We start from the raw sequence: 27,760 nt of genomic DNA, 5'->3' as shown, positions 1-27,760 counted from the left end.
GGACTAGATTGGGTTGGGATATCTGGTCAGCATGGACAGGTTGGACTGAAGGCTCTGTTTCCATGCTGTACATCCCTATGACTCTAATAATGACAAAGCAGCTGTAAACTCCATCAATATTATTTGATCAAGGGTTAAAGTATCCTATTGAAGATGTTCATGCTTGAAGACCTCCAAGTACACTTTCAGTTGCCAGAAATCGGTGAAAGCTCAAAATGCTGGAGGTGTTTAGCAAACAACGAGACTGAAGTCAGCTGAGGGATTTTTGTGTTATCATATTAATATATTTGATTGGAGATGGCCAACAGGAAGATTGAGATCCAAGTGAAATAATTCTACTCCCTATCATTGTAAAAGCTGCCCCTTAACTTCCAAATGTAGTGGGAATGGGAATCCTGGTGACCAGATATGGGCAACATTACACTGGCAGTGGTCCATTTTTAAGATTTTTTTTCTTCAATATTTCTGATCTTTCTGTTGACTTCTAAATAGTTTGCCTCCTTGAGAGATCCACATGATCTCTCAAACATTCATTGCTGTCATCTGGGAATATGCAACAATATGAGTTAATAAAGGTTGAACATAAATTGAGGTCAAATGCTCTGCAATATCTTTAGGTTTTTCTTTTCATTTATTGTATTCTGTAAACACTGCGACTAAAATACCAAAGCTATTCTAACACTGTGTTTTTATGGTTTGAGTTATTGCTGTGTGGAAGCCAGTAGTTTGTGGTGTGAATATAAACCAGTGAGGTGCTCTAGTTTATCGATTTATTCACTGTGATATATTTTCCCCTGCTCATGATCTAACATGATGGAAGTGCTGGGATTTCAAGATATTAGACTATTAAAAAAAAACTGTCAGGCAACATTTTTACAACATCTGTTTTTGTTTGCAGCTAACCTAACAGCATATTTACCTGGATGGTGACTTATTTTGCAGGAGGGTGCCATTTTAGTCTTCCTTCCTGGATGGGACAATATCAGCAGCTTAAATGACCTCCTGACTGCACAAACCATGTTCAAATCAGGTAACAAGATTGCAATACCATTTTATGATGAGGGTTAATCTTTAGAGAATTGTTATGTCTTAAGTTCTTTCTGCAGATGAAATGTTATTTCTGATTTCTCTCCACAGGAAAAGAATTTTTAAATTGAGCACCAAAACCCAACCTGATGCCCCAAAAATGAGTAGTACAAGACTAGCTTCGTACCTACTGCAGGGTAGCCTCCATTCAGGATTAAGTTATGTTTTAAAACTTCCTTGTGCGAGGAAGGTTAGGAGCTCATTGAATCTCAAACCTTAAATGTTCATAGTACTTGGATGGATGTGTCATTGAGTGCTATTGTATAGAAATTACTTAGCAATAACCTGCTCACCGATGCTCACTTTGGCTTCTAGCAGTACCACTGAACTCCTAATCTTGTTATAACATTGGTTCAAACATGGTCAAATGAGCAGAACTTGAACATGAGACCAAGTACACTTGGCATCAGTGCCACAGTTGAGTCAATGTGGTATCAAGGAACCATAGCAAATTAGAATAATGGGAATTGGGGAAAACTTTTGGTTGGAATCATAGTTAGCACACAAGAAGATGGTTGTGATTCTTAGAGATCAGTCATCCTAGCTCCAGGAGTTTCTCAGGATTGTGTCCAAGCCCAACCATCCATGTTTCATGGATTGCTTTCTCTCCACCATGGGGTCAGAGGTGGGGCTATTCATTGATGAAGCTGCTATACCATTTACTGACTGCTTCAGTATGTGGAGTCAAATTCAAATGCAGGAAGACCTGGACAGTATCCATATTTGGGTTGACAAATGGCTAGTAACATTACTGCCGCAGAAGAATCCGGCAATGTTTATCTCCAAGAAAATCTAACCCCTACCTGTTGTCATTCAGTGACATTAACATTGCTGAATCCATGATTATTAACATTCTGCAGGTAACCAATGACCAGAAACTGATTGGATCAACCATATTAATACAGTGGCTACAAGAGCAGATCAGAGACTAGGAATTCCGTAGCGAGTAACTCACCACTTGACTTCTCGAAGCCTGTACTCCACCAATATAGTACAAACTAGAATGCTCTGCAGATGAAAGGAATTTTTTCCGGCCTTGTGCCTCATCTGTTAAACAAAAGCTTGAGGGTCAGTCTTCCCTTCTACGATCCCCAATGACATTGACCAACCAAAATTGAATTCAAAAAGGCAAAGCTTTGAGGGAACACTCCCTTTACATTCTCTGAGTGTGCCTCAACCACCCTGACTCTATCAACAATGGATATTGTTGCCTTTTTGAAATTTGCTATTATGTGTCTGTCCTAGCGAGTATAGGATGGAAAGCTTCAGCAGCATGATCACTAAGTTCTGTCCTTCCAGGTGACTTAAATTCTGTACTGTTATTTCCCTAGATCGGTTCGTGATCATTCCTCTCCACTCTCTCATGCCTTCGGTGAATCAGACAGAGGTATGGTACTATACATTAGACGTTACTAAACCAAGCAATATGTGCATTTCCTCACCATTTAAAGAATTGTTCCAAGTGGTTCAAATAGCCGAATTATCTTGGGCAGAATTTTTTGTCCATCTTTGACTAATTTCCTGACCAAAGCTGCCATTTTGTTGCTTTTCTTCCTAGTCATAGAGATGTTCAGCATGGAAGCAGACACTTCGGTCCAACTCGTCCATGCCAACCAAATATCCTAAATTAATCTAGTCCTGATTTGACAGCACCTGGCCCATATCCCCCTAAACTCTTCCTATTCATATACCCATCCAAATGCCTTTTAAATGCTGCATTTGTACCAGTCTCTATCACTTCCACTTCCTCTGGCAGCTCATTCCATACACGCACCATCCTCTGCGTGAAAAAGTTGTCCCTCAGGTCAATTTTAAATCTTCCCCTCTCATCCTAAACCTATGCTCTCTAGTTCTGGATTCCACCACCCCAGGGAAAAGACCTTATCTGTTTATCCTATCCCTGCCCCTCCTGATTTTATAAATCTCTATAACGTCACCCTTTGCCCTATGCTCCAGGGAAAACAGCCCCAGCCAATTCAGCCTCTCCTTGTAGCTCAAACAGTTCGAGGTTATCTGGAAAAAAACATAATTTGTCCATCTGCCATCGTAGCAGTGTTGATTTTATAAAAGAATTATCCATTTATTTGTACTTTCCTGGTCATTTCCTTGGCCCTGCGAACCTTGACTCCTTTACATGTGTGATCATTTTCCTTTCAAAAGTTCATTGAATGTACTTGTTCCTTTGAGCAACACCTTCCAAATTGTCACAACTCACTGTCAGGGAGAAGCTTGGCACTTAACCCCCCCAAGCTGTGGATACTGAAAATCCAAAATAGAAACAGAGAAAGTTGGAAATATTCAGCATGTCCGACAGCGTCAGTGGAGAGAGAAACAGCTGATGTTTGATGTCTGTGATTTATGGTCAGGACTAAGATGTGAATTCTGTTTCTCTGCCTATGCATGCTGCTGGACCTACTGATTACTTACAGCATTTTTTGTTTTTTTTTAAATTTAGTTACTGAGCTGTTCAACTACAAAATTTTTGTTTATTTGCTCTATCAAAATAGTTTATGATTTTGACCATTTGTGTCAACCTTCTCTCCTCTGCTATGGGGAATTAATTCAAAATAGTCCTTTCAAAAACTTGGCACTAGTTAGATGGGTTGAACACTCCCAACCTGTGCTGTAACTTTCTAATTCATTTCGGTGGCATTTTCTATTGCAAAATGTTATGTAATGCATCTTTAAAGCTTGTTTGATGTAGGATAATGTAGGATTCCTTCTCATTGACCCTATTTCTCTGCATTCTGCTTCTGAAATAGGTGACACAATGTTATAGTTCGTTCGTACTGCAGAAACCCATGTTCCTTGCAGTCGAATCTGGCATCTAATGTTAAACAATATTTTGCGCTGCAAAAAGTGATTTCTTAATTGGAGTTAATCATTGGAGGGACATGGCAAGTGACTTTGTAGCTGTGTCCCATTTTGGTCACCTGGTTATGGGAAGGATATTATTAAGCTGCTCTGGTGAGATTAACCAGGATGTTGCTGGGTATGGAAGGTCTGCATTGTAAAGAAAGACAGAGACTTCTTTTCACTGGAGTGTAGGAGATTCGAGAGGCGACCTTTAAAAATTTACAAAATAATGAAGTATAGATAGGGTTAATGGCAGTTGTCTTTTCCCTAGGACAGGCGATTTCAAGACTAGGGGGCACATTATTAAGGTGAGTGGAGAGACATGGACAAGGACAGTCTTAACTTATTCTTAAAACTTATTCTTAAGTTAAGACTTATTAAAAAATGGCAGTTTTTTTGCTCAGAGCAGGAAATGAACTTGCTGAGGAAGTGGTGGATGTGGGTACAATTACAATGTTTAAAATGCACTTAGATAAGTATATGAATTGGAAAAGGTTTGGAGAGACATGGACAAGGATCAGGCAGATGGGACTTGTTTAGTTTGGAATTATGTTTGGCATAGATTAGTTGGTCGGATGGGTCTGTTTCCATGCTATATGACTCTGACTGTATGACAGCATGCTGATTAACATAAGTCCTCAGCTTTAACTACTGTCTGTCTGAATAATTCTTTTCTCTAATATGTTAGATGTCAATGTTCATGCCCTGTGCAAACTAGTTCCAAACCATATTGAAATAAGCTGTTTGGACTGCGTTTTAATATCTTCTTATTCTTGAGATCTTTACTCAACGGTAAGTTTGAGCCATGTTGACACAACCTCCACCGCATGTAAGCTGAGGAAGCAGATCCAAAGTCTACCTCAACCAGAGGTGGGATCAAGCCTCATGCTATTGGCACCTGAGTTGTCCAGCCAAATGAACCATTTGGTCTTCATGGAATGTAGCAACATGTACTTTTATATCCATAATGTTGCCTGAAACTGTGGGCAGTGATGTTTTGAGGCTTTGATTTCTTTCCATCACAAAACTGCCCAGAAATGTCTCCTACTCTGAATATGTAATGAATGTGATTTGCCAGGATTGGCAGGTTGTTAGTCAGTCTGTTTGACCACATTATGAATGTAATTTTGGTCATGGAGTCCTGGAGCAGAACTAGAACCTTGAGCTTCAGGCCCAGAGGCAATGATGCTATACGTTGTGTCACAAGGCCTCACTTCACTGTTTTTAATTGGAAGCATAGAAATCTCAGTGACATTGAAATTTGGTTCAAGGCCATCTTTAATATGGGTAGATGTCTATGCTTTTTGAGGACAGTTAATGTATTATTGTTTGAGAAGTTGAAGTCTGAAGTAGAAGAATGATGTATAGCTTTAAGTTTGATTTATATTTCTATATTGTGTACCATAAGGGGATTTATTAGTTTAAAAGTTTGGTTTTAAATTATTTGTATAAATGGTATTGGGGTGTCTGGAGATTTGATTATATGCATTTAAATAAAGTATTTAAAACATATAGAAATGAATATTCACTGGCTAATTTTTTTTTTAAAATCAAAAAGCAAACTTATGTCCTGTAACATAATAAGTTAAGCTTGTCCAGAACAAGCCAGCCAGAAACTGGTTGAGTCAGAGAGCAAGGTTTCCTGAATAGTAAGGGTGTTAGTTAAGCAGTCTCTGAAACAGTCCGGGTTGGGCAAGATGTCCTGAAGTGCTTCAAAGAAAACTTCAGAAGCAGAAGATTGTGAATGTCAAGAATTTAAGGAATCCATGTTAATTAATAAATGAGCTGTTTCAGCAGTTAAGGGTTTCAGGAAATGATGTTAATTAAACAAGATAGCATTGAGTGAATGCAGAAATATGACAAAAGTTTTAACATGAAGTAGCACTTTTCTGAAGTTTGCGTGTCTGTACTTCTGAGGATAAAAGGGTTGAAGCTACCTTTCTGCTTTGAGATAGAACTGTTTCAAATAGTTCCTCTAATGCAGCATAGTACATACTTTTTCCTTTTGTTTATCATAAACTTTTATGTTCTTTTGTTAAAAATAAATTGGCAGCCTCTTGTGAATATGTTGAGTGACAGCAATGATAACAAATAGCAGAAATGAAACTCATGGTATATCAAGGCAGGTTTCACTCTGACGTTATTGATTTGTGTAGTATTACCATTAGTTGGGATCATAACAGTATCTTCCTGCTTCTCTGTGTAGAGAAGTGATCATAAGAAACAACTCGTCTCTAATAAATAACCAGAAAGAAAAGAGCATTTTTGCAATGCAACAAAAATTTGAGGTAACACTCTCTCCCCATGTTAACAATGAAAAAGGATCACAGAACTATTTAAGATTCAGCTGATTAGTCTTCTGAAGCTTCCTGCGAAATATATCTAACTCCTTTATTTTACAAGCAACAGTTTAGGGTGTAGGTTTGCTCACTGAGTGTAGGTTTGATATCCAGACGTTTCATTACCTGGCTAGGTAACATCATCAGTGGTGACCTCCAAGTGAAGTGAAGTTGTTGTCTCCTACTTTCTATTTATGTTTGTCCTGGATGGTGTTCCTGGGGTTTGTGGTGATGTCATTTCCTGTTCATTTTCTGAGGGGTTGATAGATGGTATCTAGATCTATGTGTTTGTTTATGGCATTGTGGTTGGAGTGCCAGGCCTCTAGGAATTCTCTGGCATGTCTTTGCTTAACCTGTCCCAGGATGGATGTGTTGTCCCAGTTGAAATGGTGGGTTTTTTTGCAGTTGCAAATGGAATATCACTTTTTGCAAAGAACAAGCAACAGTTCTTGCAGATGTGTGGATATCAAAGCCTTATGTCTTTGTGTTAAAAACATCTACTTAAATGTGCAAAGCCTTTGCTTACAATTGTATGACAGCTTAACTTTGGTAAAAAGTGCATATGCTGGACACCAAACAACAATAGTCGGCCAACTAAACTCACATATTGTTGCATTTATTTTTGCAGAAATTGTCAACAGCTCTCGTTTTCCAGCAAATAATGTATCTCTTTGGCTTCATGCATTATTGGAAGAAATGACTGACTCAGACATCTGAAACTTGTTTCTCATCCCTTTGCTTTGTTTTAAAATTAAATTGTATGCTGTCAACAGATAATGATTTGACAGTTGGATATACAAGAGACTCGGTATAATTTAGGATGGTTATATTCTCAGGTTTTCAAGAAGCCACCTCCGGGAGTTCGCAAGATTGTAATTGCTACCAACATTGCAGAGACAAGGTAAGAGAACTTGCATTGTTGCTGTGGCAGTGGGAGATGTTTCTGCAAATGACATTTGAAATTCCATATAATCAGACTGAAGGGCAAAAAAATACTGTTCCCTATTGAGTTCCCTAAAATTTTCCCTTTTAAATGTATTCAAGTTTTCATTTTGCCTTGGAACTTTCATGAGGTTTCCAGCTTAGGGAATTTCTTGGAATTCTCTAAACTGTTTCTCAATAAATTTGTCTTCATTGCTTCAAGATCGTGGCATTATGTGTTCATGAATTATTTGCTGAATATTGAATTCAATGAGCTCTTTATAGTACACATCAGGTGAAAAGAAAGATTTGTCCTTGCGCAATGATTTTCACCACTGCAGGATGTCTCGAGAGGAGCTGTACAGAGAATGAAGTGCAAATTTCTTTGTTGCTAGATATTCATCTTTATGGAGTAGTTTGGTCTGTCTTCAAATTCACTTAATGTAGAATTAAGCTCTCGCAGCTGTACTAGTGCTAGATCTTTGATTAATATGAATTACTTTCATTTTGTTCCCTGGTCTTTTTCCCACATCCTGGATTTTCTTTTCCTTGTTTTGAGATATTTAACTGGTTCAACTTAATGGGAAAGCTCATACAGTCCATTAGAAGGAATGAGTTCAGTCGGCAAATCTTTCTGCATCACTGTTGCAGTTGCAAATGGAATATCACTTTTTGCAAAGGATATCTGATGCATTCTTAACGAAGCTTGATTGGGACCGGTGATCCTTGAGTCTCGTCTCCCCCTCGAAAAGGATCATCCTTTAGAAATTTTGTCTTTCAGTTTTGTACCAGAAGCTTTGGAATATAATGTTAAGTGATTTTCTTTTCTAAACAGATATTCAGCATCAATCCATTATCAGCCACCTCAGACAAACTATTGTGTTGAAATTCATCAGACCCAAAGAAAAGATATTTCTTTCACATTCACATCCGTTATCTTGATTACTGTCTGCTGGTCTCACCTAAAGATCGGAGGTCTCATTGCTTTTCTCAGTGTGGGCAGTTTTTTTTTAAAAACTTTCTCTTTTTTTTAATACAAAGCTAAAATCTCATATCTTTACATGAATGATGGGAGGCATAACAGAGAAATTTTTGTATTTGGTGTCATAATTCAGGTCAGGTGAATTGGCCATGCTAACTTTCCCATAGTGTTAGGTGCATTAATCAGGGGTAACTATAGGGTAGGAAAATGGGTCTGGGTGGGTTACTCTTCGGAGGGTCGGTGTGGACTTGTTGGGCCAAATGGCTTGTTTCCATACTAATCGAATTTTTTAAAATTGCTGTATTAAAGGATGCCTTTATAGGATCAAAATGTCCTTTGATTTTGTGGTACTAAAGTTTATTTTTAAATTAAAAAATGATCCGAAGCAATAAGTTGTTGACTTTAAGGTGATGAGCTAGACCAACTGTTCAGTATAGTGGGTATACATGAATTTGTATATAAAATGTCCCATTAATGTGTTCACTTCATAGGATGGTACAACAAATTAGGAAGCTGTTTGCCAATTCTTTGATTTCTTGGAAAGGGAATTGGACAAATCAATGCTTCTAACATTTTTATTTTTAGGGCTATATCTCAGTTTCTTCGGGAGTTACTATTGAATCTGTTCAACCCACTTTTAGATGGTGCATTCCAAGTTGTGCCTCTGGCATAAAAGTAAAAGTTCTCTGTTGGTTTTAGAAGTCAATGAAGCAATTCATCCGAGAGAGCTGTCACTTTGGCACCACTGATTTCTATCCTTGATAATATACATTATTGGTGGATGGCATTTCAACATGTTAGCTAACTGCATCAAGAGATCTGTACATAAATGTCATCAGCCATTCATCTGTCTGACTGTCTCTTTGTAAAGTGTACTCTTAAAGTTGAAGACTAAAGATTTTAATATCCTTTGGTTACCTAACTTGTCATTTTGACAAATCTGAATACTTGTCTTTCAGCTACAAAGAGTACATAGTTATGTAAGATTTGTATAATTATCAAGGTGGGTGCTCACCTTTCTATCAGAGATGGTACCTATGGAGACGGAAGCAGAGTCAGCATTACGTTTCAGGCAGCTCAGCTGATGCTCTCTGGACACATTTCTTCACTCAAAGGATAATGTAAATCTATAACTGTCTGTCCCAATAGGCTGTTGATGCTGGAATTCAATCGAGAATTTCAAAACCAAAGCAGATGAATTTTAGTTAGAAGGATTAAAAGTTCTGTGACGTAGGAATGCCACTCTTACCAGGTTTGCAATCAAGTGCCACCATTAGAAAATTGTAGGCACATTTATGTTTCGGTTAGAACTCCGTCTGCTGTACTTCCATCATACCCCTAAGCTTCAGGGGATATCGCCCTCCTGTATCAATTAGTGTGAAATTTTTCATTTTTCCCTCACCACCTTCCATATTAAGACCTCTGAATTAATTTGTTGTTTGCCAATTTAATGTTGTTTAATACGGTACTGAAACGACAGTATTCAGAGAAGGGGCTGTTTTTCTTTTGAATATTTCACTGGCCATATTTCCATTGATTTAAATGTGTGAATATGAATATGTTTGTGATAATTGAGTTTTGTAAGTTGTCTGACTGTTGGTTAGTAGCCTCGAGCTTATTTGGGAAATCAATTGACAACCTGCAATTGGTGACAACTTGCTTGTGTTCGGATTGTGAAGTGGCAGAGTTGAAAATTGAATTGCCTTGAGTGAACAGTGGAAGAAGTGGTATAGCTCAGCTAGTCTGGACTAGTGTTGTGCTCCACATGCGCCATCCCCTAGTCTTTTAAACTAACGTATCAGTTTGACCTTCCATTTCATTCTTCTGCAAGCTGATTGGAATCTCTGAAATGCAGATGCAACTTAGTGGAGAAGGAACCAAATTGAGATAGTAAGAGGGCAGCAGTGGATGCACAAATTTTGCACAGTCCCCTTGAGTTGTGCATCTACAGTTTTAACTCTCTTCATTTCCCCCTCTATAAAAGTACAAACTGGTAATCAGACTGGATACGCTCTGTTGACTTTTAAAATTAATTATTACAATTGTTTTACGCCAATACATGGTAAATGAAATTAAAAAGTAAAGTGTGCGAACCTCAACTGAAAATCCAAATGCAGTCATACACAGTAGGTCTGTTAGTATTTAAGGAGAACAAAAAATGATTAACATTTTGGAGTAAGTTCCCCGAAAGAATGAACAATAGCCCTTCTTCAGGAATCAAGTTTTCAGACAAGATGAAACCAAGGTGTATGTACAATGCATCTTTGGCCTGCAACAAATAGTAGATTAACCTGTGGAATGGTAACCACTTATTGATGATGATAAAGGCCTTCTGTCTCCCAACAACTTGATTGACTCCCAGGTAACTGAACAGCTTGCAGATGTGAGTGTTTGAGGCAGAGTTCATCCGATCTGTGAAAGAGCTACCCCTTCTGCAGTAGAAAACACCTCAAGCCTGAAGAAAGTAGTTGTAAGCTGTGGGTTTTAAACCGACTTTAGAAGTCTGAACAGCTGCCTTCTGCCTCCTGCAAGCAAAAGTATCTGGGGAAGGAAGATCGCATGGCAGCATCCTGACAAGCCAAAACAAAATGATTTCAGTGAACTCTGGGGTCAGTGAGAATTGACCTTGGGGTTAGAGTGTAACTAGTGCAGTTATATGTCAGGCTCATCATTGTTTATCTCTAGCTAGAATCTATCTATTTGTATTAAATAGTCATTCTTATATACACACAATGTGGGTCTAAAAGTTAGGTGAATTGGAGAAATTTGTCTGCTTTTCAGAATCAGTAACCCTTGTCACAACTCCAGGAGTAATGGAGCTTGATTTGTAGTGCACTACCCCAGTGAGGCATAACACCGTGCAACATTTCCTCTAAGCTGCGTGGCCAAGTGCATGTCTGACCTATTTGATGTTCCGTCCACAGTGATTGGGGTCAACCCATGGATTGTGGCATTGACATCCAGTTCAGAAGTCGCTGCCACACACAGACCACAAATACCTGCACAGACAGAACATTAGATGGAATGCTGACACCATGCATCTGCTGCCCTTGTCCTTTTAGGTCATAATGGGTTTTGGAAGGAACCTTAGTTATTTAACGTAGTGCATCTTATAAATGGTGCAGGCTGCTGCTATTGTGCATTAGTGGTGAAGGGAGTATATGGAGTTTGGAGTGCCAATCAAGTAGGCTGCTTTGTCCTGGATGGTGTCAAGTTCCTTGTATTGTTGAAGCATTCCATCGCACTTATGACCTATGAAGTCATCGAGTCATACAGCACAGAAACAGACCCTTCGGTTCAACTCATCTGTGCCATTCAGATATCCTAAACTGATTTAGCCCCATCTGCCAGCATTTGGCCCATATTCCTTTCAGACCTTTCCTATTTATGTTCCCACTTAGATGCCTTTTAAATGTTGTAATTGAACTCGTCTCTACCACTAACTCTGGCAAATCATTCCATTCATGCACTACCATCTGCTTGAAAGGTTGCCCCTCAGGTCCTTTTTAAATCTTTTCCCCTCGCTGTAAATCTATGCCCTCGAGTTTTGGACTCCCCTACCTGGAAAAAATACACTATCCTGAAAAAAAAAGTCACTTAGTATCTATGGGGAACTGGCCAATTGAATACTTTGGGTGGCCAAGCCCTTGGGTACAGTTGTCTTTCTCTGAAAGCTTCCACTAGTTTGTAAGAAGTATAGAGCAATTAATTCACTTGTAAAATATCTGATTTATTAATTGAAAGTCATAGCTCGCAACAATTACTGTCTGAAAAGCAATTATTTGTTTTCCATGATTATACTGCTGGAGAGAGCAACTACATCCACTTCTGTGCCTATCTCTGTGTGTCTTGTCTCAGTATCTTGCATCCCACTCAAATTTGCTCAGTTAGCTGAGAACTAAATCAACTCCTGGAAACAACTCCTTGGATCCTGATTGTCTGCACTTGGCAGGAATCCAAAGCCATGAAAAGAGAGTTCACAATAGCTATCAAATTCCTGTAAAATTACACAGCCATTGTGGTAAATGGTTTGTTTTAAAGTTCCTTCTCCTTTCAGTCCACAGTTTTTAAAGTCCCAAAAACAGACCTGGTTCTTAAACCAAAATCAGATTACAGAGGAACCTCGAAAATCGGATTATCCAAGTGAGATTACAATGTCCTGATGGAAACATTACATTAAAGATGAGTTTCCAACAGTGATCACGTCTCTTGTTTACAGTGATTAAACAGGCACCATCTCCAAATGACTGACCTCCCGCCCTGTCTCCCCACACTTTCCCCGGAGTTATACACAGGCGTGTACCCTAGTCCCCTCTTCCCCAGGTAATCTCTCCAACATTGTCCTGTACAGGGCAAAGGTGGAACCTGTCAAAAGGTCGCAGCAAAAATGTGTGTGCGCGCACGCACGCGTGCTGTTTGGAGACTTATCCCACAAAGGCAACTGCAGCAATCTTGTTGGTGTCCAGTCCAGCTGCCCCGGAGAGGGGGCGGGTGTACGGGGTTGAGGGGCGGTGTTGGAGGATGGGTAGATGTTGCACGGGGACGGAGGGCAGTGCCTTGCACTCTGTGCTGTTGCTGCTAGCCTCCTGAATGGTAAGCCGACTTTTAAAACTGAGCCTCAGCAAAGGCATTTAATCGATTAACCGAGTAATCGATTATCTGAACAAAATAGTGCCCGCCCATCACGTTCAGATAATCGAAGTTCCCCTGTACATGGGTCATCCCATTTCTTTTCTGTTTTCTGATTTTTTAAGTAAAAAATGAGGTCTGCAGATGCTGGAGATCACAGCTGAAAATGTGTTGCTGGTCAAAGCACAGCAGGCCAGGCAGCATCTCAGGAATAGGGAATTCGACGTTTCGAGCATAAGCCCTTCATCAGGAATGACATTCACATTCCTGATGAAGGGCTTATGCTCGAAACGTCGAATTCCCTATTCCTGAGATGCTGCCTGGCCTGCTGTGCTTTGACCAGCAACACATTTTCAGCTCTGATTTTTTTAATGCTGCTATTGAAAGTCAACCAGCATCTGTAAAGCACTGATAGTTCTGTAAGAGACATGAAAAGCTGCAAAATGGAAACCTGTTTTCAAAAGGCTACCTGTGTATTCCCCCAGCATTTCTGCTATTAAAGTACTCCCTGATGTATAACATGATATGTATATTCAAGTTTGAAATTATTGTTGATGATTTTGAAGTATGGAGCTACGGTTTTGTTACTGAAACAAGGATATTTTTAAGATAGTGGAATTTTTTAATCTTTCAGCATCACTATAGATGATGTGGTCCATGTGATAGATGGAGGAAAGATAAAAGAAACTCACTTCGACACTCAAAACAATATCAGCACAATGGCAGCGGAATGGGTCAGCAAAGCTAATGCCAAGCAGCGGAAAGGTCGAGCTGGCAGGTAGCGTAAGTTTGTCTATCAATGTGTGTTAGATGAAATGTCACAAACAAGTTATCTACAGTGCACACTGCAGTCTGTGGATATTTGCAGAGTTAAAGGTCACTGCCGTTGACTGGACTTGAAAGGAATATCACAGATGTCATTTGCTCGTTTTGGTAAAATTGTTGTCAGTGTGGGTTATTCTGCTAAGCTTTCACAGCACACTTAAAACCTTATGCAATTGTGTCTAGCATTAAAGTGTTCAGCCCATTATGCTAATGTTAATGCAAACTCTTCAATTGGAGCTGATTTGTTTTCATCCCACTTGTCTGTGCTTTCTTTATATCCTTAGACTTGTTTTAAAAAGGATGTGTAACAATCCTTACCTCCATATGTACTGGTGATGGAAACTGGGTTGTACTGATTCTATAACTGACTGAAGTGTACAAATGTAGTGAATATAAATAATTTGAAGTCTTCATCCACTGAAAAATAATGGCAAAGTAGTCTGCTTCCGCAGTGCAGCTGTGTATCAGAGCCTAGTTATGACAGAGGTTAACAGGACAAACCCAGATGATGTAATTAGATGGTCAAAAGCCTTCCTTTAGTGCTGGTCATGCAAGGAAGCTGAATCTTGCTGTTCTAATTGATTGCAAGATAAAGGTCAATGATGTGTAGCTGTGTTTCATATTATGTTTCAGTGCATTAGCATTTAACATAGTTATGCTTCGATTGAAAGTTACCTGTGATTCAAATCATTGAATTAGTTACTTATACTGCACATTACTGTTGCTTCCTGTTCTAATTTGAAGGCTATTTTAAAATTATGAATCATTGGCATTTGACCATCTTAAATTTTGTTTTCTCCTCTTGTAGCACAGTAAGCTGCCTCCAAACATCCTAGAATTTGATTAGTCCTTCATGTAAGAAACTTTCTCAACAGTTGAGTGAACAAAATTTTATGTCCCAAAATAAGTTCAAATGAGCTAGTTGCAGAGCATAAGCTGCACAGGATATCTAAATTTGAGTGATAGTGCATTCACATTGCAACTGTGCCGCTGGAGCAATGCATCACGCTTCATATTGGCATGCTGTTTCAGTGCAGAAATGTCTAAATCTGGGCCTGAGGCCTGACCTGATGGGGCACTAGGTAAAAACTTAAGTCATGTCTTAATACCCAACATTATGTTATATAAAACAGGAGTCACGTCCATGTGAAACCCAACTTTGAACTTCAATCTTGGTCGTCCCTTGGGATCAAGGATAACTTGCTTCCAATCAGCTTATTGAGTTCTGAAATGGCTGATAAATGTGTGATTGAAAGACAAAAACAGAAATTGCTGGAGAAACTCTGCAGGTCTGACTGCATCTGAGGAGAAACTAGTGTTTGCGTTTTTAAATCCGGCCTGATTCATCCGATAGTCACTGGCCTTGAAACGTTAACCGTTATGTCTCTGCAGATGATACCAAACATGCTGCGTTTCTCCAGCACTGTATCTCCAGTGTGTGCAGTTCTTTATTTTAGTGTTATCTGCTGAATCCTCTACAAGTAGGCTGGAGGTACTAGAAGGATTAGAGACCAGATGTTATAAAATTTGTGTACTTTCCCTACTTCGCTGATTTTGCATCTGATGAAGTTGTTGGTGTGCTTGATGCCTTCCTAGCTGTGCTGGTTGGTGTTACTGTCATGTTACACTTCTTTTGGGATGCTGGAGAAATTCCTAAGGTGTTTCCTCTCCATTACTGGGAGTTTGCTGCTGTGCATGAGTTTTAAGTAGAACAGGTTTTTGGGGAACCCAGAGTCATGATGCTGGGGAAGTTGACTTAGGTGTGGATGCTGCTGCGAGGCAGCCGTGCTTGACACCAGATTGAGGAATTTTATGAAGAGGCCACTGATGGTAATTTTCCAATGTGTTACCTATTTTCAGTTTCAAATGCAAAGAGGAATGTTGGTATCACTACTGCCCAGTATGCCATGATCATTACCTCTAGTTTGAAAACCTGATCTTCAAATTCCCTTCTCGATTGGCCAAAGGTTGAGCAGGCGTATTGAGAATGATATTGATTTGATTTGATTTATTGTTGTCACGTAAAGCTAAGAACACTGGAAAGTTTTATTTTGTGTGCAATACGCAGCTCATAACATACAATGACTTAGAGATCATAGTGTTTAGACAGGGTGAGGCATACAAGGTTATGGCTTTTGGAGCTGGTTGGAAGGGGACCTTAGATTTCTGATTGAATAACTCGGACTCTAACAAAGTGTTTGAAGCCAGCATGCTCCATTATGTATGTTATCTGTCCTAACTCCAATTAAAATTCCATTGATAACTCTAGATAATGCTTATTCTTAGAGTAGTGTGAGTGAAAAATGTTATACTGTGTAAATGATTTCACTACTTTCCACTTTTTCCATTCTCTCGCTTTCTACTGTCTTCAGATATTACATAGGTCAGGAGCTACAAGAACGTGTGACCAATTCAATCAAATAATTTGGTGTCCAAGAATTCCTAAAATCCACATCTATTAATTCCAACACTTTTTTTTTTATTAAGGCTCTTTTTCTCCAAAGTTTTTTGACTCCTTCTCTTCGGTGTCTGAATGAGGTGGTTGTAATTTGACTGTCCCTTATCTAAGCAGTTATCCAAGCTAATAATACAGGTGAATTTGTTAAAATAATCATGGTGAGGTGATCATGATCCTGAGATGATCCTGTTCTTTTCCAACTCATTGGTAGGGTCAAGCAAGGAAGAGGCCTGGTGTCACATCCATATTTTGTTTCAGCACTGCAGTTCTAGGCTTCAATATTACAGTTGTCTTATGAGTGCTATCTTCCCCTCACCAGTTGCGAATATCATACAATGGTAGCAGGAAGAGGTCACCAGGCCCGTTGTCACTATCATGGCCACTATAACGCATTATCTGAATCATTTCATTTATTCTACCCTTGCTCTGCAAATTTTCTCTTGTGGATGTTACTGTAATCCCACTTATCCACTTGTTGATTGCTTGTTATCTGCAGATCTATGTACGTGCAAGATCGGTCTCAGACTTAATCTAGAATTTTCCAATTGACTTGTCTGATCTGATCATAAAGTCCTTTGGATAGTTACATTGGAGTGGTATCCATGGTTTGTTATCTGTGGAAAGTCCATGCTCTATTCCCTATGAAAAACAAGGATTTGAAGTATGAAAGGATGAAGGAACTGATATCATTTTGAATCATAATATGCTCGGTTTTAAACAAATGCTCATCTTTTTCAATCCTAATTCTTTCATGCATCACCGTTCCCCAGAGTGCGAAGTTTAATTATGCAGCTTCTTAATGTGAAGTACTTGCAAATTCTGAAAGCAAAAATGCCTGTCGGTGAAGCCTGTTGAATAAGCAACAGCTGAGGTTGGAAAACAGTGGTTCGAAGTTTGCTTACACTGCACATTGAATCCCAGTTCACTAATTGCATCGAGTATAGTTTTCTGCCTGTTTCTTGAGGCTGATATACAGAATGGATTGTGTTCCACTGTCTAGAAGGGGCAATAACTCTAAGATTGCAGTTTTAGTGAATGAATCTGCAGATGGAGAGACTGCAGCTTGTCTATTTACCTTGTTGATATCAGCTAAACCTCTTGATTGTCTATTTTTAGGGTGCAGCCAGGTTCCTGTTACCACTTGTACAATGGTTTGCGGGAGAGCCTTCTAGATGATTATCAGCTTCCAGAAATCATGAGGACTCCACTTGAAGAGCTTTGCTTGCAGATCAAGGTTAAAAAATAATTACTGGTTGATAAATTTAAAGTATCTTGTCAATTGTCAGCCAGATAGGTCAATTAATGTGTGAATATTGTGACATTATCATTATTTTATATTCCTCAATAGAAGCATAGAATAAAAGAGAAGATCTCTAGAAACATCCTAAGTCCTTTTGACTTAATGATTTATGATCCTGTCTTCCTAGCATAATTTGTAATGTTGATGTGAAGAAACAAGCAAACCTTAATTCAGTGTGTTCGTCACTGATTCCGATCTTCTGGATTGAGGGGATTGGAGTAGAACTTTCCATTGTATGCTTTTCCCTTATTAACTGTGCACTGTTTCCCATTTTTGGTTGCTCAGAATGTTAAATATTTGTGTGGTGGTAAGGGTGAAGAAATATCTTAGTCATGTTTCAGTTATTGTACTGTCTCCAACAGGTTTGGTGATCTACTGAGGTACTGATTCTCTGCTTTCATAGGCTGATGGTTATGGTGTTGGATGAATCCAGTCATTGGAAATGTAGATCCTGCCCTGCTAGTAAACCTCAACTTTTTTGTTGTTTAGAAATCTGTCTGACTCAACCTTGAATATATTCAGTGACCCAACTTACATTGTTTTCAATGTGTGCATATTCCTTTCACATGGTGAAAAGTCTTCTGTTGTTTCACTTGAGAGTGTTTGAAAATTGAGTTTGAGGTACTGTGTACAAGCTACCGGAGATGAAAGAAGGCACTGTTCAAAAGTGTTTTTAAAGAGCAGGAAAGGTTCAGTCAGGTGGAGTAATTCACAGCAGGCATTCTGAGTGAAGAGCTGTGATGGCTGGAAGGTTTGCCAGTGTTAAAGTTTATGAAGAGCTCCAATTTAAAAAAAAGAGAATGCACCCTTACGTGACTTAGTACTAACAATGTCGAAGGGGTTCCACGAATCAATAATATATTGAGTCTGTGAATTGGCTGACTCTCCAATGTGTGCATAGAATCCCTGCAATGTGTGAATAGGCCCTTCGGCCCAACAAGTCCACACTGACCCTCTGAAGAGTAACCCACCCACATCCATTTTCCCCCTACCCTATATTTACCACTGACTAATGTACCAAAGCTACGCATCTCTAACACTATGGGGAATTTAGCATGGCCAGTTCACCTAATCTGCACATCTTTGGACTGTGGGAGGAAACCAGAGCACCTGGAGGAAACCCACGCAGACACTGAGAGAATGTGCAAACTTCCATACAGACGTCACCTGAGGCTGAAATCGAACCCAGGTCCCTGGTGCTGTGAGGCAGCACTGCTAACCACTGAGCAACCGTGCTGCCATTGTGATATATAGAAATGAAAGCAAATTGATGGGAGAGATAAAGAAAGAAGAGGTTTCATATATAAAGAACAGGTCAGATTGCTTTTCTCTAATTCACCATTTATACTGATGTCAGTCTGCAGTTATAGGCTGATACAGCATTAAGTCAGCTGAAATTCTTCAATTTTTTGAAGTTCTTTTGCGTAGCTTTAAACTTTTGACTTTTTGGCTTGTTTATTTAATAGAGAGATTCCAATCCATCTTGGCTGCAGATATGTGTACACAGTTGCTGCTCCTTCAAAACATGTATCATCTGACTTTGATGTTGACAGTTGCAGAATACAGTATACTTAGCTCGCTCATTCATTCACATTTTACCTAGCTGTAAATTTAAATAAATTTGACTCCTGGAGGTTATGAGACTGCCTTTTCCTGTTTTGACTTTTTAAGTGAAATATCTTCTGTTTGTATTTGAACTGTTTAAGTAAAAGTTTTGCAGATTAAATGATATTCCAATTTTATGTAATTAGAGCATTTAAAGGTGAACCAGAATTTTCTCTCATAATCAAAGTTTATTAAAAAAAAATGCATGTTGACTGAGGAATCTTCAATCGTTGTGTGGGACATTTTTTATTAACCAATGGCTTTTAATGTTGCCATAGATTTTAAATCTTGGTCGAATTGCACAATTCTTGGAAAAGGCAATGCAGCCTCCATCGAAGGAAGCTGTTAATCTGGCTGTGACCCACCTTAAAGAGCTGGTAAGTATTTGCTGACTAGTGTGGGATGGACCCGTCAGTTAATAGGCAAGCGTAGCTCCTTCTGTTGGTCAACTGTAGAACTGCGATTTACCCTTTGTCACCACAGTGACTGCATCCATGCAATTCAAGTCCTGAGTGTTGGAACACAGCAAATCAGAGCTCAGTAGACTTTTTGTCTCCTCTAGTCTCTACCAGATCTTTGATAATATGTCCGTTTAGTCTAACTTTCCTGCTTTTCTCAGTCACTGAATTTTTTTAGGCTATCAAATGTTATCCAAATAATTCCCTTTTGAAAGCTACTCAGTCATAGACAACCTCAATACAGAAAAAGACTCTTCGGCCCATCAAGCCTTTGTCAGTGAAAAGCAAGCACCTAACTTCTCCAAATGCATTTTTGTCCTATAACCTTGAATGTTTTGGCATTGTAAGTGTATATGTGTAAATACTACTAAAATATTGAGTGTTTCTGCCTCTACCACTTTTACAAGCATTGAGTTGGGTGAAAAAGGTTTTCTTTACATCCCCTCTAAACCTCTTGCCCCTTGACTTCAATTCATGCCTCTTGGTCATGGAATCCTTTCCCTTGGTGAAAGGATCATTTGTAACCTATATTTGGCCCCTCAATTTTATACATTTCAATCATGTCTCCCCTCAGTCTCCTCTACTGTAAATAAACCATTTCTCTCACTAGCTACAGCTGTCCAGCTCAGGCAACATTCTGCTATATCTCCTCTACACACACCATTGCAATTACATCCCTCCTACGGACTTCAGAACTGTGCTGAGTATTCTGTGATCTAAACAATATTTAAACAGTTCCAGTTTAACTCCCCGTTCTTAAATTCTATGCCCCAGCTAATAAAGAAAGTATCCCGTATTCCTTCCTCACAACTTTATCTACCTTTCCCGCTACCTTAAGAAACCGGTGTATATACATACCAAGGTGCCTCTGATCCTCAGAACTTCCCAGGGTTATACCATTCATTATGTATTTCCATTCCTCCTTCATCCTGTCTAAGTGCATCATCTCATACTTATTCATATTGAATTCAATTTGCCATTGATCAGTCCATCTGCCCAGACTGTCTACATCATTTTGGAATCTAAGGCTATCCTCTTCACTATGCATCACCCTCCTAATTTTCATATCATCCACAAACTTTATCGTCAACCTTCCTATATTCAAGTGTAAACTCATCTATGTATAACAAATCAGCAAGAGCTCCTACACTGATCCTTGCAGAACCCCACTAGACACAGGCTTTCATTCAAAAGCGATCTTCAACTATCACCTTTTTTCTTACTGCCACTCAACTAATTCTGGATCTATTGAGCCAAATTTCCCTGGAATCCCAGCAGCTTTTAACTTTGCTTTCAGTCTCCCATGTGGGATCTTATCAAAAGCGTTGCTAAAGTCTATGTAGACTACATCAAAAACCATATCCTCATCTCCACACCCGGTCACCTCTTCAGAAAAATTCAATCAAGTTCGTCAGACATGACCTCCCTTTCTTAGAAAAAACATGCTGGCTGTTCTTAATTAATCCCTGTCTCTCCAAGTGCAGATTAATTCTGTGTGTCGGAATTGTTGTTGAATCTTTCTTCTCAGGCAGTTTGTTCCAACTCCTAACCATTGATTGCATAAAAAATTTTCCTCCTGTTGTTCTTTTACCAGCCACCTCTAATCTATGCCATATTGTTATCCAGTTGAAGGCTGTTAGAAGCAGTTTGTTTTTATTGACCTCACTGTTTGAACTGACACAAGGAAATGGGGTGAGTCATGTATGAATAGGAATTTCTCCCATTACATCCTGGAGCCACTGGGCAAAAATGGGATTTGATTTATCTTGAGGGGGCAGCATGGCTGAATATTGCTTCAGATTTATCTCCTAAGGAGACTCTGTTTTGTGACTTAGTTGCCCTTTCATTTTGTTGTTAGCCTTCTGAAATTTTTTAGTCCCTTCTATATCGCTATTCCATTCACTTGGCAGCTGGAGAAGATGCTGTCTGCAAGATGCACTGTAGTGACTCAGGTTATTTCCACACCACCTTCCAAACTAGCAACCCTCACCATCTGAAAGGACTTGGGCAGCAAGTTCATCAGAGCACCACTTCTTCCAAGAACCCCTTTAAGATACATGCCAGCCAGCTTTGTACTAATCACTGGATGCATGCAGGCACCACCACTTGTGGTGAGGTTTGCAAATCCAGCATTGAGCTATTTAATCATCTCAGGACCCATATGTCTGGAATGGAAGAAAGATTTCTAGGGACTGCCTAATTTGAGTCACAATTTGTGGAACACTGAAATGGCAGAGTCACTAAGTCGATACTTTGCTTTGGATTTCATGGTGGAGGAAGCCAGTACTATCCCAACAGTAATGCGGAACTTGAAGAAAGGGAGAAACTTATTACAATCATATGGAAAAGGTACTGTACAATTTGTTGAAATTGAAGGCAGACAAGTTCCCAGGGCCTGATGGTCTACATCCTGGACAGTTAAAGCAATTGGCATTAGAGATGACAGATCCATTGGTAATGATATTCCAAAATTCGCTGGTTATTCGGAGAAATGTGAGGTGGTGTATTTTGGGAGGTCTAATGCAGGTGGGAAGTATACAGTAAAAAAAAATAGAACTAGTAGCACCAAAATACAGAGGAATTTAGGCATACAGGTCCACAGCTCACTTAAAGTGGCAACAGAAGTGGGTAAGGTGGTATAGAAAGCAGATGGCATGCTTGCCGCCTTTGATCTGGCATAGAATATAAACATTCACAGCTGTAGAGAATATCAGTTGGGCCACATTTGGGATATTGTGTATAGTTCTGGTCACCACACTACCAGAATGAAGTGGAAGCTTTGGAGTGGGTACAGAAAACAGTTAACCAGGATAATGCCTGGTTTGGAGGGTGTTAACAATGAGGAGAGATTGGGTAAACTGATTTGTTTCCACGTGAATATTGAAGGATGAGGAGCGACCTGATAGAAGTTTACAAAATTGAGAGGTATGGCTAAAATGAATAGTTAGTGCCTTTTTTCCCCAGGGCAAAAATGTGAAGTGCTGGGGAATGCAAGTTAAATGTGAAAAGGAGTAAGTTCCAAGGAGATGTGAGAGGCATGTCTTTTATACAGAACATGACAAGTGCCTAGAGTATTCTGCCAGAGGAGGTGGAGGAACTAGATACAATACCAACATTTACAAGTCATAGTGAGTCATAGAGGTATATGGCATGGAAACAGACCCTTCACTTAAACTTGTCCATGCTCACCAGATACCTTAAATCTCGTCCCTTTTGCCAGCATTTAGCCCATATCTCTCTAAACAGTTCCTATATATACCAAACCAGATGCCTTTTAAATGGTGTAATTGTCAACAGCTTATAAAACAGTAATTATTGCTCCTAGAATTCTAGGAAATCAGCTCCAACACTGAAAATACCTCAAAAAAGCGAAGCTCTTGCAGCCACAGTTTTTTCCTGCCCTCCATCTTGGATGAGTTTCTCGAAAGATATTTGAAGAGGCAGGCAATAGAGAGATGTGGACCCGTGTAGTGACAAAAAATTTTTAGTTTAGCAAGGTATCATGTGTCAGTGTAGTCTTGATGGGCCAAAGGGCCTGTTCTATGCTGTTTTTTCTTTATGGAAGTCCAGCAATTTGACCCAGTGGTGATTAAGAACAGCCAATATATATCCTAATGAGGATGATGTTACTTTGAGGGGATGCCTGAGGTGGTGTTCCCCTGCAAACTGATCTTGTCCTTCCAGTTGATCAATGTAACATGGTTTGGAAGATGCTGTTGGAGGAGACTGAGCAAGTTGCTGCAGTCAGTGTTGTGGGTATCCCACTCTGTGTTGGTGGTGGATGGAGTTGTTGGTTTCCTTTTCGGCTGCATGTCTCAAAACTGACCTAAAACACGGGAAAAACTCTGAACCACATGGACAAGCAGATGTTTATGACCGTAGGGATACAAATTTTTATTACGTTAGTTTTCACTTAGTAACAGATTGTGTGGCATCTGCAACGCCAAGAATTTTAAATTTCATTTTTTTCCCCTTTCTGACAGAATGCTTTGGATAGGAATGAAGAGTTAACTCCACTTGGGGTCCATTTAGCTCGCCTGCCAGTGGAACCCCACATCGGGAAGATGATTCTGTTTGGAGCATTATTGTGCTGTCTGGATCCGGTTCTCACCATTGCAGCCAGTCTCAGCTTCAAGGATCCATTTGTGATCCCGCTGGTAAAGTGTTAAAATTATTGCCAAGATGATGCAAGAGCTAAACTGAACAAAATCAGAAACTGCTGGAAAAACTCAGCCAGTCTGTGGCAGCATCTTCATTTTGCCTGAAATGTTAATAGATAATATTAACTCTGCTTTCTCTCCACAGTTGCTGCCAAATGCTGTTTTTCCAACAATTTTCCAGTAATTTTCCAATTTCTGATTTCCAGTATCCACAGTTCTTTGGAGTTTTTTTTGTTTCAGATCGAAAGGGGTTACTTTATTAGAAGTTGTTGCATAGGCTAGCTTGTGCTCCCTTGTATGTTGAAGATTGAGATGATCTAAAAGCTGAATGAGATGATTTGATACAGTAGGTAATGAGAAATTAGTTCCCCTGATGGGTAGTGGGCAGAGCAAGAGTCCAGACCCATTAAAATAGAGCAAGACCAGTGAGCAAGCAGTCTTTCATGTGGATTAGAGGAAATCTGAAACTCCCTCCCAGAAATCATGTTGAGAAAGGTAGAAAGTTTCTAAACTAAAATTGGTAGATTTGTATTGATCTAGGATAATGGAATGTTATGGAAACATGGAAGATGGATTTAAAGCACAGATTTACCATGCTGTAATTGAGTGATTGAACCTACTCGACCCTAAATGGTCCTTGTCCTCTGTACTGATTAGATTTACTTGATGCCTTTACAGATCTATTGTCACAGTTGGGTATTACTTGTCCATTTAATCTTTTTTTGGGAAGTGTTGATGTTGGTCTATCTCCATTTATCTTACTCAGTGATTGCCAACCCTTTTCTGGGCTTATTCCAATACTGCATTCAGGCAAGCTGAATAGAAAGGAATGGTAACACAACTCTCTGATCACGTTACCACAATGCCTCAGTATTTCACACATTGAATTGCATCAGTTGTGGACTCACTTTCCGTATAATCAAACAGCAGAGGGGGCTGTTAAAATACATGCTATTTTAGAGGTCTGCTTCGAATTTTTTTTTGTTTGAGGATGCAGGATTTTTCTCCCTAATAGCATTGTACAGAGCAAGAGTTTTATAAAAGGTTAAATGTTTCTTCACTTTAACCTGTTTTTGTGCTGCTCACAGGGTAAAGAGAAACTGGCTGATGCAAAACGCCGGGAATTATCGAAGCAGTCTCGGAGTGACCATCTGACTGTGGTAAATGCGTTTAAGGTAGGCACTGCTTAAATATGCAACAAGGAAAATGCAGAGACAGATCTGAAAAAAGAAACTGCTGACATCTCAGTGGCAGTTAGCACCTTGTACGTAAGATCAGTGAATGTTTGAAAACTATCTTATCAGGGGCATATGGGGGTGCTGTCCTTTATATATAAAATCTGAAACTCTTTTATTAATATTGTCCTCCGAGGTTCTTTTTGTATTTTTGTTTGAAGTATAAGACGACATCTCTGTGACATCTTTCGTAGCCTCAACAATGAACTAGCTAAGTTTGAGTTGCAATCACTAGCAAATACACTGGGCTGTTTGAATGCAACAAGCTCCTAAGCATGCTAATATGGTAACTGGATCATCTCTTTGACATTGGCTGAGTGACAGATATTCGCTCCAGCGCCATGGAGGATTTCCTTGTTCTTTTTTGAAATAAGGCTATGCAACCTTTACATTCACCTGTGTACTGATGGAACCTTGGCTTCACGTTACATCTGAGAAATCGTGGGATGCACTCCACTGAAAGATCAGTTTTGATTTTCAGCCTCTGCATCTGACTGGGACTTCTTCTGAACTCTGAAATTGGAGTGCATCCCACTAGGTCGTGGCTAACCTTTTCACTGAGGACTGGGATGAAAAAGGGCACAGTAGGATGGAGTAATATATCTCCAATGATTGAGAAATGCAAAGTCGGAGTGCAGCAAAACTCTGATTCTGATGAATGCTAATAATAAGAAAGGGTTTTGCTGGAGGTGGTAGGGGGAGCAGAAGGTAACAAAAAGACTTGCATGTGGTTCTTAAACTCTTGTGGTGAGGCTTGAATCCAGATTAGCAAATTCCTGTTTCCGACCAAATAAAGAGTGGGAATCCCAATAAGATTTAATTTTCATTCCCTCTTGCCGCAGGCAAAATTTCCAATGTCAACCACACTCCCCCGTGCTTATTTATTGGTCAGTTTGCTCAATGAATTTACTGAAATGCAGAAAGTCATTGCAGTCAAAATGTTTACTGCTTATCTCTGCACAGATGCTGCCACTTGTGCTGAGTTTCTTCTGCACTTCCTGATTTGATTAGAGAAAATCTCCAGCATCTGCACTTACCAATATATTTATATTGGTTCTATATTCCATGACATTTCATTTTCTCCAATGCTTTGGCAATTGCACTGCAAGATTCTGTTTGAAAGTTCTGTGAAAAGGGAAAGCTGGTGATTTCTCTTGACCACTGTAGACTCTGAAACAGGTAAAGGTGGCTTTGGGCTTTTCTGTGAATTGCCTGCCTCTGTGACTTGCATATAGTGAATGATCATACTGGCAGGAGCTTGATAGGTGAGCCTATTTGACTATGATCATGAGTGATCTTAAGCTGGCCTCGACTCTAATTTCCTGCCTGATCCCCATAGTCCTTTATCATGCTTTTCATCAGAAACGTATATCTATTTCTTTCTTGAATCTATTGATTGATTTCTGCTTCCACTGCACTCTACGGCAGTGAGCCCCACAGCTTCACAACACTCTGAGAGTTGAAGTTTCTCCTCATCTCAGTTTGAACCCACTTCCTCGCACTCTATATCTATGACCTCTTGTTCACAATTCTTCACAAGGGGGGGGAGCATCTGTTCAACATCCCCTTTAGCATTTTATATACCTCACTCCGATTTCACCCTCATTCCTTTGAACTCCAGTGAGTACAAACTGAGAGTCATGGAGGTCTCAATGCTTGGTGAACTTTTGTTACTTTCTTTATCTATTTTTCAAATAGGTTTGCCAAGAATTATAAATATACTTTAGGTTGACATCACCGTACATGTTGCAAAACAACTTGGATTGCTGAGTTGAATTGTGATGGTACTATCTATTTCATACTGTGGGACAATGGATACCACCCTCTCATCTTGGCTTCATGACCTTGGTTGTTATCCCGCACCTTTGTTGCCTGAATTTATGCTGCTTTCGTCTCTGCCTCTGCCTCCTGTCATTCTGTTTGTCTGGCCTGAGATGGAATTTCCAGTCTTTCCATGCAAAACTTCCCTTGAACCTTCCTTTTCTTTTACCTGAATGATATTCTGTCATGAGTTTTTGCCAGATTGTTCTGTTGAATCTGTCTAATTAATGAGTGCTGCTGCTTTCAGGGCTGGGAAGAAGCGAAAAGGAGAGGTTTCAGATCAGAGAAGGACTACTGCTGGGAGTTCTTCCTTTCTCCAAACAACCTGCAGGTGATGAATCTCTTTAAACTGACTTTACTCCTCAGAATAAAGAGGAATTAATGACAAATGTTCAAAAATATGAGGGCTTAATTAGAGCAGATTGGGAGTAATTGAATGGGTGGGTCATTAACCAGGGGAGCCAGATTTAAGGTTATTGACAGAAAATCCAGAAGGGATATGAAATTTCTTTTTATGATCTGGAATACACTGCCTGTAGCAGATTTATTCATAACTTTGAGAAGAGAATTAGAGATGTAATTGAAAGTAAATTTTTATTGGCTGTTGGGAAAAGTCAGGGAAGAATGAGACTAATTGGCTCGCTCGTTAAGGGAGCAGATGCAGTGAGCAGAATGGCTACTTGCTGTGCTGTATAATACTGTGATTTGAATGAGGACATGAGAGGAGTCACGTGGCACAGTGGTAGTGTCTCTACTTCTGAACCATGTGGCCTGGATTCAAGTCCCACCTGCTCCAGAGGTTAATTTAGAAAGTAGAAACTATGGTCGTAGGCATGTGGGATATAGGTGGATTGGTGTTACTTCTGCAATTCTGCAATTATAATTTCTGATACAAGTTGAATGAACTCACATTGGTGTGTGGTTGTTACGGCCAGGGGCTGGGTCGGCAGGGGTGTGGGCTGTGTGTAGGAGATGCATGATTTTTTTTTGTATTAGTTAAAAATGTATTTAAGAAAGAAACGGGACTGTAAAACAATGGTAAGATGCTGCGAAGACAGACAGTTAAACTCAATACGCCTGTATAA

At 39.5% G+C, this 27,760-nt stretch overlaps 1 protein-coding gene across 1 annotated transcript in view; it reads left to right on the top strand.

Moving 5' to 3' along the window:
- dhx36 (DEAH (Asp-Glu-Ala-His) box polypeptide 36) overlaps nucleotides 1-27,760 on the top strand; it is an 86,129-nt gene that overhangs the window by 44,905 nt on the left and 13,464 nt on the right. Inside the window, exons 12-20 of the mRNA XM_060834583.1 lie at nucleotides 943-1,030; nucleotides 2,418-2,473; nucleotides 7,118-7,182; nucleotides 13,448-13,591; nucleotides 17,213-17,330; nucleotides 19,280-19,378; nucleotides 23,443-23,616; nucleotides 24,708-24,794; nucleotides 26,923-27,006. Coding sequence (XP_060690566.1) covers nucleotides 943-1,030; nucleotides 2,418-2,473; nucleotides 7,118-7,182; nucleotides 13,448-13,591; nucleotides 17,213-17,330; nucleotides 19,280-19,378; nucleotides 23,443-23,616; nucleotides 24,708-24,794; nucleotides 26,923-27,006 — 915 coding nt within the window. The remainder of the gene's footprint in view (nucleotides 1-942; nucleotides 1,031-2,417; nucleotides 2,474-7,117; nucleotides 7,183-13,447; nucleotides 13,592-17,212; nucleotides 17,331-19,279; nucleotides 19,379-23,442; nucleotides 23,617-24,707; nucleotides 24,795-26,922; nucleotides 27,007-27,760) is intronic.

The sequence above is a fragment of the Hemiscyllium ocellatum genome, chromosome 13 (genome assembly GCF_020745735.1).
Source record: "Hemiscyllium ocellatum isolate sHemOce1 chromosome 13, sHemOce1.pat.X.cur, whole genome shotgun sequence".
NCBI lineage: Eukaryota > Metazoa > Chordata > Chondrichthyes > Orectolobiformes > Hemiscylliidae > Hemiscyllium > Hemiscyllium ocellatum.
Note: the sequence above shows the minus strand (reverse complement) of the source record. Positions and strands in the feature narration are given on the sequence as shown.